The 12,651-nt window shown below is 34.0% G+C and overlaps 1 protein-coding gene across 1 annotated transcript in view; it reads right to left on the minus strand.

The window, feature by feature from the left end:
* Window positions 1-255: 255 nt before the first annotated feature.
* Window positions 256-12,651, minus strand: part of LOTGIDRAFT_234824 (hypothetical protein) — a gene marked incomplete at both ends in the record, with an annotated part of 75,506 nt that continues 63,110 nt past the window's right edge. Inside the window, 17 exons of the mRNA XM_009063153.1 lie at window positions 256-415; window positions 1,158-1,320; window positions 1,694-1,808; window positions 2,492-2,728; window positions 3,170-3,351; window positions 3,903-4,086; window positions 4,546-4,701; window positions 5,116-5,237; window positions 5,492-5,634; window positions 6,084-6,195; window positions 6,516-6,618; window positions 7,175-7,378; window positions 7,856-7,999; window positions 8,598-8,981; window positions 10,512-10,607; window positions 11,101-11,339; window positions 11,902-12,492. Coding sequence (XP_009061401.1) covers window positions 256-415; window positions 1,158-1,320; window positions 1,694-1,808; window positions 2,492-2,728; window positions 3,170-3,351; window positions 3,903-4,086; window positions 4,546-4,701; window positions 5,116-5,237; window positions 5,492-5,634; window positions 6,084-6,195; window positions 6,516-6,618; window positions 7,175-7,378; window positions 7,856-7,999; window positions 8,598-8,981; window positions 10,512-10,607; window positions 11,101-11,339; window positions 11,902-12,492 — 3,335 coding nt within the window. The remainder of the gene's footprint in view (window positions 416-1,157; window positions 1,321-1,693; window positions 1,809-2,491; window positions 2,729-3,169; window positions 3,352-3,902; window positions 4,087-4,545; window positions 4,702-5,115; window positions 5,238-5,491; window positions 5,635-6,083; window positions 6,196-6,515; window positions 6,619-7,174; window positions 7,379-7,855; window positions 8,000-8,597; window positions 8,982-10,511; window positions 10,608-11,100; window positions 11,340-11,901; window positions 12,493-12,651) is intronic.

The following is a 12,651-nucleotide window of genomic DNA, read 5'->3' on the forward strand; positions in this document are numbered from 1 at the left end:
ATAGTGTGGAAATTCTCGGTTAGTATTGTATACCTGTATAAAAATATGAATATATTTACAAAAAAAGTTGTATATGAATATATAATATTTCAAAGGGACATAAAAGTTATTGTTATCAAAGATTTAAGATAAATTGAATTTTGAATCCATGAATGAAGTTTTCATTTATTTTTTTAATGGATATTTAGTCTCAAATTTGATTGAATTACAAATCATTGCTTTTTTGTCCCTTTTATCATTAATGTATTGCCATTGTTATAAGGTTCCACCTAGATATTCTCTTGGTCGCAGAGTTAAGGTGTTTTCGGTCCGTAAACCATGGAAACCATCATAGACTCGACTTCCATTGTTGTATATGCCATCATCTGAGCCTGAATAGGATGGTATTTTTCTTTCTTTTCTTAACATATGTCTCCTACAAATAAAAAAAAAACATGATCTTATATATATTATTTGTATTCATTAAAAAGATATATTACCTCTTGTAATGCACATACAATTTAACTTTGTCAATAAGAGTATATATTCATCAGTGAACTTAACAACAGTATCTCTGTATAATCCGTAAAAGAATGTAATTATTACTTAGTTTTATGGATTTATTGGATTATAGAGGGATTCTGCTCTACAATTATAGCACTGAGTGGGTCCAAAGAAGAATATAATATATAGATACCATAATTGTCCAAGGCCAATCTTATGTTTATTCTATGAGGTAGTATTCCTTTAAAGGCATATGACTATTATCAACGATTTGATCTTACAGGGCTGATATACCTGTCATATATTTGATTGAAAAAGATTACGTTCTTGGCCAATTTGGTTCAATGAAACAAAATGGGATATCAATTTGGGATGTTTGCCCCGACTTCAATTCATGCAAAAAAATGGCTAATGGGGCAAATTGAAAGAGGATGCAGGTTTCACAACTTAAGTTATTGGTTAGATAAAATGACATGAATATTTGCCCTGCATATCAAGGGTTTCGAGGTGTATGTTTCTTTACATGCAATAGTGATAAATCAAAATGCCAAATATTAAAATACCAAAGCATTGGGAAACCATCTAAGAAATTGCACTTTCAAATGAACAATTTGTGAACATTCTAACCTTGCCCTTGCAAATTGATAAATATACCGAAAATGTGAGAGACCTACCTATAAAAGACTACAGACACTAGTATGATAACTACCAATATAGTACTAGCTATGGTACCAGATACAATAATAGCTGTACGTGTATCATTATCGGTCATATCTATCTTTGGTTTACTCGTAGTTGGTGATTTTGTTGGTGGTGGTGGTGATGGGCAACCAGATGCTGAAACAAACAATCCAAAAATTATTTACACACCGTTTTACAACTTTGGAAACTTTTCCTGATATCATTTGTGGTGGTCGTGTGTTTATAATCTAAGTCGGCATGCGAAAGTCTGGTAACCTTTCCTCATTATTCTAGTTGGCCCAGCTGTAAATGGGTTATATGGAAAATCTGTGAAAGATCAATGCCAAGAGGTTTAGCCATGGACCAGCTTGTAGAAAGGATCCTCGTTGACCATGGACCAGCTGGTAGAAAGGATCCTTGTTGAACATGGACTGGCTGGTAGAAAGGATCCTTATAAACCTAAGTTATTATTCTTTGTAAAAAAATGGTTCATTTTGCTATATACTAATGACCTACTTTATTTACTTACCTCCTGTGCTGGACCAAGAAGTTGTAGATATTGGAGGATTACATATATAGCATGGTTCACCGGTTTTAATACTATTTGGTTGAATACATTTTTTTTCAATATGACATACATCACTCTGAAAATGAGAACATAAAAACTTACAAGTATTGTATGATAGAGGCTTCGCAAACAGGCATAGAAATTGGATTTGATAAAGGTTTACAATTTCGATACCAAAATGGATATGTGTATTGTTGAAATCTTGGACAATGATACATAAAAAATCCTATGTCTTAGGAGTGGAATTTTGTATTAAAAAATATGCACTGGCTATTTAGACCGTAACGATGCATGTTCTCTATTGCTGCTAACAACGGTAAGGATAAGATAGGACACAATAGGCGTGCTAGTTTTTGGGTTTTTTTTTTTAAAGAGTGAAGCCATTTTGATTGTCAAGATTGATATTAAGTGACTTTGTTAGGGTTAAGTAGGGATGGTCATATGTTTTTAATGACCATTTTTGTACCATCGCAGTGCGAATAGCCACGGCCTGAAAAATAATCAGAAGATTTTTCTCGGAGAGGGCAGTGTCGACACTCGAGACTGGGAGTACAAGAATGGGGAAGACTGAGATTTAATGGGGAGACGAGTGTCGAGGATGAGAATAAAAATATGACAGCTCTGTCGAAGTGCATAGACAAGAGCCTGTAACTGAACATCCAAATTTATCATAAAATAGGTCCTTGATCTTCATTTTCAAACTTGGTCATGAACTAAGATTTAAAAAAAAACAATGATGTCAATTAGCAAAAGACTTACCCTTCTCGGACAGGTTCCAGTTGAATCCTTAGAGCTGACTGTACAAGCTAAACATTTTGGATCATAGACACTGAATAATGCCTCAGCAAATGACTTATCACCTGCATTATTGCTGATACGTATGGCATAGCTTCTCTTAACATCATTAGGCATAGGACATGATACTTCATATGTACTTCTATATTTTGCAGCAATCAAAAACACTTCCCCTCTTGATTTAATACCAGATTCGTCGATCTAGAAAGAAAACAAAATGGTATTAGAATAAGGATGTTAGGCAAAAACTCACACTCTACCAATAGCTGAAGCTTCTGATATTTGTTTCAATCTGTAAGCATACGACTAGCTGCCTTTCGAAATTACTGGCACAGGCATCAGAATTTTTCGTACCATGAGGAGGATTTAAAACAAGGGCACCTAATCGCCTAGCAGACAATAATCCAACTCCCTACTGCATAAGAATTTACCATGATGCTATCTAACATTTTTGAATGTACCAACAATGAAAAAATGGTACTGAAAAGTTGCAAGTAGTTTCAAATGTCAGGGTGTAAGGATTGTTATATTCTTCATCAGTGGATACCCCAAAATATAATACAAAATCGCTGAATTTTATTTTGGGTTACAGCACCAGGTATGTCCATTGATGAATGTGCTTTTATTTTTGCACAATCTTACCTCAATCTCTTCCATATGACAATTAGAAGACTGGTGGAAGTTATCTCCTCTGATTACGATCTGGTCACAAGCTGTAGATTGATCACATAAAGCGTTGCTGGAGCCAGGTAGGACTGTAGGGGCTACAGTAGTAGTTGATGAACAATCTATACCAGCATAGCCAGTATTGCAGTCACATGATCCTAAAATATATTAAGATTAACCCACTAAATATTCACGTGGTTCATGGTTCCAGCCATTTGGTCTTGATTGAATGACTGATTGTAAATAAAGACCAAATGGGTGTTGCTACTAGCAACGTACTTAACATCAACACAATTTCCACTTCCATTAAAGGGATTGTGAAGAGGTTTTCTTAATTTGTATGTGTATCAGCATCAATTTGTAAAATATCAATTTGCAATCCAATGTCTGCAATTCCACTAAAACTAAGTGTTTGATGACATTACTAATTGTGAAATATGCCTCTATCACATACAGCCTTCAGGATTAGTGACATCATCAAACACTTAGTTTTAGTGGTAGTTCAGGAAACAAAGACGTCAGATTGAAAATTGAAATGTTGCAAATTGATGCTATCAGTGTCCCTGATCCACAAAAATTTCAGAGAACCTCTTTACATTCCCTTTAGGACAAAGTGTGTTGCCACTGGAAACATACTGGCCAGAAACAAATGTTCCACTTCCACTACAATCATGAAGACAATGTATATTGCTACTAGAAAGGTACTTACCATCAACACATGTTCCATTTCCACTGCAATCATTTAGACAAAGTGATGTAGTTATAGTTGTTGGTAGAGCTGGAATACCATTAGACTGATTGACCCAATTTTCAGGATTTTTCAATACATCAATTTCACACTGTTCTTGTATGTCTGCTAATGTAGCATCTGCCCAGGATATATCATCAGTTAGCTACAAATACAAACCAAATATATCTTTATTATCAACTATATCATTATCAGGCATCATTCTTCATCAACTCCATACAGTGTGCAATGGGAGAATTTTGTCTAGTAAGATGCATTAGCCTGCTGTTTCTGGTTTTTTTTTTTGGAACTATCACGGTTTAATCTTGGTTTAATCAGTGATGGAGCCAAATGAGGGGTGAGAGGGGGGAGAGGGGGCAGTCGACCCTCATCGCAGCCCCGAAAGCATGTTTTTCGGTTAGATTAGAAATTCGGGCAATCACAGATCCCCTGCTCCCTCGGACGTAGTCAGTCTCCATGAATCTGCATTCCGTCAAATGGAAAACAAGGGATTATCTTCACTTACGTCAAAATTGAACTCTAGACCTTCAGGCTTGTGAGCAGGCGTTTAACTCACTGAGCCATTGGCTGCAATTAGTAACAGAAGTGAACAATCTATTCCTACCTTAACATCTGTAACACAGTTGTTGATTTCAGTGGCATAGTTTGTTGCTGAGAAATTAGAACAGGCTTTAAAGGCTTTAGAAACCTGAATCCTGCTAGTACATAATTCTCTAGCTTTAGCTTCAGTTATACCAGATGCTGTAGGCCAGGTAGCAGACTGAAAGAAAGTGGTACTAATATAAAATCTAGCAGTTGTCAAATTCAATTTTAACAGATATTTTACCTGACTGTATGCATTGAATTCTTTTGGATCATTCTACGAAAGAATAAGCATCTGTGTAGGCACTTTGAATTTGTTAAACCAACAAATTGACTAAGATAAAATTGTCACTTCAAAGAAGACCCAAGCAAAAATAGCATAAAAATTTATGTCTTTTTCATTAGAAATTGCAGGTTTCAGGGGGTTATTTGATTATTCCAAATGGCAGAGAAGGAAATTTTTAATGTGACATATCCATTTTCATATCGTTTGATTGAGGCCAGAAGTGGAACAGACGAAACTTGTTCAGAATTCTTCAATCGAGCCCCACCTTGTTGTACAATAGAATCCAAAGAATTGACTGATACTTACAGCTGCTGCATTAAAGTCAGGATTATATTGAAATGAGTTGGTGGCTCTCTTTCTTCTGGTAACTGCTTGTTGTTCAGCTTGTGCTTTTGCATCATCTAATAATCTTTGAGTGATTTCCTCACCTAAAATAAATCATAATGACACATGTATATCTCCCTGTCGGGCAAGCAAAAATATTATGTATGCATCCTGTAACAGTTCAAAACACAACCAACAACAGTTCACTTACTTTTTTAAGAACTAAATGATCAAAATGGAAGATTGGCATGTTGGCTAGATATGGAAGATGACTCCTGATCCAAGCAGGCTCAAGTTAGAAATTGTAATCATTACTGAATATTGGTCTGATCAAAGGAAGTAAATAAGCACCACTTACCTGATGTGGTCACTCCACAGTCATCAATATTATTAAAATAACCACAAACTGGATCTTCCCCATCATAACAAGTGCAATATATAGGAGTCGGCATATTCAATGTTCCTACATATCCTGAATATTGACTAGCACTATCTTCAATCCTAAAATAAACCAGCAATTGTTAAGACCACGTTTGACCCTCCAAATTAGGCTTAAAGACACAGGTTCAACATCTGTTTGTCCGATCGTACTTAAGTCTCAGATACGTAAATTTCTTATCTAAGCTAATCAGTAATAACGATCACAAGTCACTGTAGAATTTTAGCCTTCAAATCCATGTGCATTCAGAAATATCCTTGTTTGAAACTTCAAAAGGTACCACATCATTTCTTGAGACTGTTTCATATATAGAAGAGACAACCAGAAATTCCTTGTTTGAGGAATTATATGTGATTTTCGTACATTTCTAGTACTTCTGAAGACTATTTACATATATATATTCAAGACCCAGTTCAACCCCCGAAAAGGCAACCCTTTTCCTTTGAAGTTGGTTAATACATCTCAAAAGATAAGCTAGTGCCATTCTACACCAACACGAACTGAAACTTACCTCCATGATAAGAGGAAAGCATCATCAACAGTAGCATCATCAACAGTATAATCAGTACCATCTTTGCTCCTAACATCATCAGTATCATCATCATTATAATTACCACATAAACCTAAAATAACATAATGTTTATGATATAAAACTTCAAAACTTTCAGCTTTGAAAAAGCTTGGACCTAATTGTATCCCAAACAAAACCTTTTGAAGCTATAGTCTTAAATGGCCTTGGTAACAACTTTTTGTGCCACATAGACAAAAATTTCAAACCATGGTACATGTACCTTAAAAAAAAAACAAATAGATGAAAATATTTGCCAAGAGCTCATCTCATTATCTCCTGATATGTGTTGTGCATATAAAAATCAAATAGGCCCTTATACACATAAATGTGTAATTTTCAGACAAATGCCTCAGATTTTGTTGAAAGTCTTACCAGTTGTCTTGCCAAAATCTTCTCCAGATGGAACAATCCAAACATTTGTTGCTCTTTTAACATCATTTCGTACTACAATTTGAGTTCCTGAGGGCAACAGAATCTGGAAACAGGCAAAATACACCTTAAGACATGCACAATTTATAATTTGACAAAACACATATGTAAGTATGATGTAGGCAAAAAAGGAGTAAGCATATCCTTCATTGAAGACCAAAACTGAGTTTGATCACTTTATGCCCATACATTTGACAAAAAAAAAATACAAGGTACATGAATGCTGTTCATCATACTGCTTAATTTGCCTATTTTAAAAGTGTATCATTGATGGAGATTTTCTAAATAGACGTCAAGTATTAAGTTTGAAATTGCTGAAACAGGGTTACTTCTTGATAAATATAATAAATCTGCTTTTTGGATTTTGGCTGATTTGTTTGGTCAGATATGAACTGATCTGGTTGTATCTCATGATTTGGACCATTATAGTAATGGTGGGTGCTGTGCCCGAAGCTAACTATGCTTACTATTTTCCAAACACCTGATGGTAGTTCTCTCTCCACTACTAAACAATTCTTACTCCCGATTTTACCATTCTTTGGACAAGATTTTTAATTAATTGTCTTGCTTGTATGGATATTTATTCTGCAAGTAGTTATTACCTTGTATTTATTGCCACCATTTTCTTGGAAAATTTTGGTATTTGGTGTCAATTCATCCTTCAGTAGCAATTCTGGTATCAGAGGGAAGGCTTCCGAATTCTCTTCAAGTTCACATTTACTAAGTTTAATGATATCATCTCCCGATCTGACTAAAAATCCACAACTACTACTGCCACTACCAGTCTCCGTAAACAAACCTCGTACCTTGAAAAACAATACAAACTTGCTGTATCTGTCCATAAAAGATCAATGACACTGGGAGCATATAAAGATAAGCCAGAAACTTTTCCTGGAGAGCTTCAATTTCAATTCAAACTTGAATTTCTCAGATGCTACAAAAGTTCAAAACTTGGCCAAAATGGGTCTTTGTTCATCAGTGAACTTACCTTAACTATACGACAGAATTCGTCTATAATTCAATAAATCCATAAAACTAAGTAATTTTGAAACCACTTGTAAGCTAATAATTTCTTTGTTTAATTCAAATATAGTCTTATGCATGTATAGAGATTCTATTCTTTTGTCATGGCACCTGGTAAGTCCAACAAATGAATATATACAATTGTTAACCAAGTTTGAGACTTTAAATATTATGTCCATTCTAAGAGGTAGTTTGCCTTTAAAGCCCAATGAACCAAAATTTCAATTCAAATAACCACTAACACTTTGGTGGATGCTTACCTCAACTTCCATTTCAGTATTTTTATAAATGGTAAATTCACCAGTTCTCAAATTATCAAATGTTTGCCCATCAAAAGTTCTGATGTGAGGATCTCCTACAGTTTTACAATAGGCTCCTCGGACATCTACACTCTTAACTTTGACCTGCAAATGATGAAAAACAGTTTCCCTGAACTCCAATATATGGTTTATTTATTGGTATTTGAGGCAAAATTGGAAACAGTTAAAAAAAATCTTATCTTATGCACAACAGGTAATAAATCATTAACTCCATTTAAATATGAATCATCAATTTTTTTTAATTAAAATATCAAAATAGGATATATGTTTCAATTTCTTAAAGATGGGTTTCCTTATTTTGTTTGAGTCAAATTATGCAAACTATTTGATTAATTGGTGTTTCTAATGAATTATCATGTATTTTTAATCTTTTGAGGAGTTTTAACCAATCATAAATGTCTATGTATGTACAGTCTGGATAAACAAAAAAGACTTTTTCACCTTTCTTGATTGGCCACTCACTTTAATTCTACTGGTAATTCTCTAACAATTTAACTAATTATTGACATGTAAGACAAACTGGTATTTTCCAAGTCATTCTATTCATATAAGTCTTAGCATTTTCATTTTCATAAATGAAAATAAGGGAACCCATCTTTAAATTTAAAGATGAATGCAACTGTGCAAATATTGCCATCCAATTTGAATTTTTTTTTTTTTTGGTATTTAGTATTTCCCATACCTTAAACTCTCCAAGAGTTTCTGATTTGGTTTGTTCTCCATAAGAAACATGTTCTATGATCTGTACAGTTGATTCCACATCTGTTCTCATGACCTTCCTATCTGACACTGCTGATAATGATATGGTATGTTCTTGACCTGTCATTGGAGCTTTACAAGATGCTGTAGCTAGTTCTCCAGTGTAATCAACAGCTATACCATTAATGAGTTTTCCATTGATACATTTGTTTGGTTTGTCAGCTCGTATAGCTTTAGCTTCAAAGGAGATTTCACAAGTTTGTTTGAATTTCAGCAAACAGTAATATTGTTGGGACTGACTCAATGTTACTTTGACTGATTTTGAGGCTGCTCCTTCGACTAATTCCATGTTCTCTGCATCAACAACCTGAAAAGGATGAAATGCTGGTAATAAAGATTGCACTTTTGTAGCTTCATCTCAAATTCATCAGAATACTCTCAATTCATTCAATAATAATAAAATTATAATAATAACTTTATTTTGACAACTCATTTAGACAGAAGTCAAATTTTCAATAGGTCCCACTAAACAAATTATATACAAGATTACAGAAAGAAAGATAGTAGACCATAGCCATATACGCCCGCCACGGCATGTGGATGGTAAATATTCAAGATTTTGGGGCAAGGGCAATAACTCTGCTTCTAACTGTCGAAAATATCTCAAATTCGAACTTGATCTTCGTTTTATGAATATGTATACACATACCGAATTTCATTTGATTCCATCAAAAAATCTAGTTTTTAGAGCGTTTACAAGAAAATGTTGACGGACGGACCGACGGACGGGGGTGCCAACAATATACGTCCACATAGAGAGATGTGGGCGTATAATAAAATCACAAAAGTAACATAAAACATATATACATTTACAACGTAACATGGATGAGGAAAGAAATATGAAAATGTAACCACTATGTTTCCCCACCAAACTAATTTATATACTAAATATATAATAAAAATACAGAAAGTTTTATAAAACATATATACATTTACAATGCATCATGTTTAAACACTATGTTTCTTATATGATACATATGATGGTATAAGTTTTCTAAGTAAAATGAAATAGTGAGAAAAACAAAAGGAATGGTTATAAATGCTATTGAAATAATCATTATTGTCAGTAAGAACAAACATCTTCAATGGAAGTCAACATACATTCACATTCCGTATTCATAACCAAAAGTTTATAATGCTTAAAGAAATTTTTTACAAAGTACATGAAAACCACCTTTTTCTAGTTCTAAAGCTCCAAGCTCACATAAAAGTTTAGGCTACATTCAAATTAGTCGTTTGCTTAATTTTGAATTTATTTTCTCACATAACTGGCACCAAAAGAATTTGTGTGAATTTGTGGGATATCCAAATCTTCAAATTTCTTGGTACAAAATGACAACCCTTTGTTAAGATCCATTGTGACTTTCGATGTGATTTTTTTAAAATATATTTATGGGCATTGTACTATCTTGATATTTTATGAATAAAATAAGTAATTATCAGTGACAGGGTAACATTAATTTACTATTGACGTGGTTGATGGAATGTGGGGTATATTTTTGTCGATGTGTAAACAATGTTACTTTATTTCATTGAGTGATATCAGTATTCTGATCTATCTTTCGATTGGTTAATAAGTCTGATTCTGTACACCGACTGGTTGAAAAAATGATCACCTTTAATAAAAAGTGGTCTTCGCTGAACTATCATTACATTGGTCAATATCCCTAATATTGCCCATCTATTGGCTAAAAAGTATCTCACGCGTTGCTATCTACTTGAGTTGTATACCTAAGATAAGCAACACAGTTTGGATTCGTTCATTTAAGTCAGTACAAACTATGACAATTTGATATTAGGCATCTATTGAAAAACAAATTAATGTAAATAGTCAAACCTGTCTAGTGAATGCTGGGAGAGGTATACTGGATATGGCTGGACTGGTCTCCACAACACATCTTCTAGGATTTCTAGCAGTTACTTTACATGATATCTAAAATATCCAAACAACGATTAAAGTTTGTCTTGAGCTTGAACAAAAAGATTGAGAAAAATGTTTCCCCATCTTAAGCTATCAGAATAATTAGTATAGTAATAATGAGTATTTCTTGCATTTATGGAAATACTAAAATTATGCACTTGATGTTATCTGAAAGTTCAAAAAAAATGTAGACCTTATCTATTAAGAAGTAAATATATTACAGTAACTATTCCTTTAAACAATCTAAATAAATCATAATGGAATAAAAATATTTAATATATTCCAAAAACCTCATGGAATAAACAAACCAAGTACTAACAATCAGAACCGCAAAACGAAAACCGAAATCCAAACAACATACTGGCAAAATATTTGTAGCTGCTAATGAAATTATCACATGAGCAAGTATATCAAACATAAGGGAGTAAGTAATTCATATTGAAAAGTGGTATCAGGTTGTCTTGAAGAACCAAGAAGATAGAAGATTTAACTAATTTCAACTTACTCCACTATCTAAAACAGCTTCAGAGTTGGTGATATCCTGGTAACTGAGAATGTGAGATTCCTCTGTAGCGATGTCACCAGTACCAACATCTATAGCATTCACCACCCATGTAACAGTGTAAACCACACCATCTTCACTAGTGACCTTCTGTGGTGTACAGGTGAAAGACAGCTTATCATCAACTTGTTCAAAGGTTAAATCTGGAGCTCCAGGCATCTTGGGGTAGCTATCAGCAGAGTCTGGAAGAAAAGCAGTCCCATATTCATGTTTTCCTAATATAAATTTTTCCAAAGAACTCAATAAGATGCCAGAAATGAGAAAAAAATGTTTGCTCTAATTCAGATAAATCATCATCTATATAACTAGGCTGTAATTTAATAATAAACAAGTAGTTGCCTAGCAAGATACGCCCACTTTCCTGATACATTTTCAGTATATCGAGGGCAGTCACCTACTTGTGTCAATTCCTACCAAAAATCTAATTTGTGCAAGATACTGTTGATTTAAACAAAGACACATTATTTAATAAAATTCTGACATAAACTGTCACCTCTATCGCCAATTCTGTTGATCGAAAATTCGGACGGACGGACGAACGAACCGATAGACGGACGGACATGCGTGACGACAATATACGTCTGCTTTGCATGTGACACCCGTCACTACCACAATGGTAAAAATCATGATATACAACCACACTAAACAATCAATGAAAAATATATTTCTTTCAGTAGCAAGAACAAGTCAGATGATTACCTGGTAAGAAAAGTAATTTGGTTAAATACATGTATATTCATTTACCTATGCATTTAGTAGAAGTTGTTGAATCCGTGGTGCTTTCTGTTGCTGTATCTGTAGTACTTTCTGTTGCTGTATCTGTAGTACTTTCTGTTGCTGTATCTGTAGTACTTTCTGTTGCTGTATCTGTAGTACTTTCTGTTGCTGTATCTGTAGTACTTTCTGTTGCTGTATCTGTAGTACTTTCTGTTGCTGTATCTGTAGTACTTTCTGTTGCTGTATCAGTAGTACTTTCAGTTGCTCCATCAGTAGTACTTTCTGTTGCTCCATCAGTAGTACTTTCAGTTGCTCCATCAGTAGTACTTTCTGTTGTTCCATCAGTCGTAATTTCAGTTGCACTTTCAGTGGTACTTTCGGTTACTCCATCTGTTGTGCTTTCAGTTGTACTTTCGGTTACTCCATCTGTTGTGCTTTCAGACGTACTTTCGGTTACTCCATCAGTAGTACTTTCAGTTATTCCATCTGTAGTGCTTTCAGTTGCACTTTCAGTAGTACTTTCACTTACTCCATCAGTAGTACTTTCGGTTCTTCCATCTGTGGTATCTGTTGTACTATTAGTCGATGTCTCTGTTGTTTGAGGGGCTTCCGTTGTCTCTAAAATGTGAAAAGGAATTTTCATAATTTTTCAAACTTAAATATTAATGATTTTACTGGGTACTTTTTAATATAAAACTATCAATTTTCTATTAGTTTTCTAGGAAGGGAGTGTTTGATTTAATTCATTTAACTGAGCAGTTTAAATTTTAGGATTGA

This window comes from Lottia gigantea (genome assembly GCF_000327385.1).
Source record: "Lottia gigantea unplaced genomic scaffold LOTGIsca_56, whole genome shotgun sequence".
NCBI lineage: Eukaryota > Metazoa > Mollusca > Gastropoda > Lottiidae > Lottia > Lottia gigantea.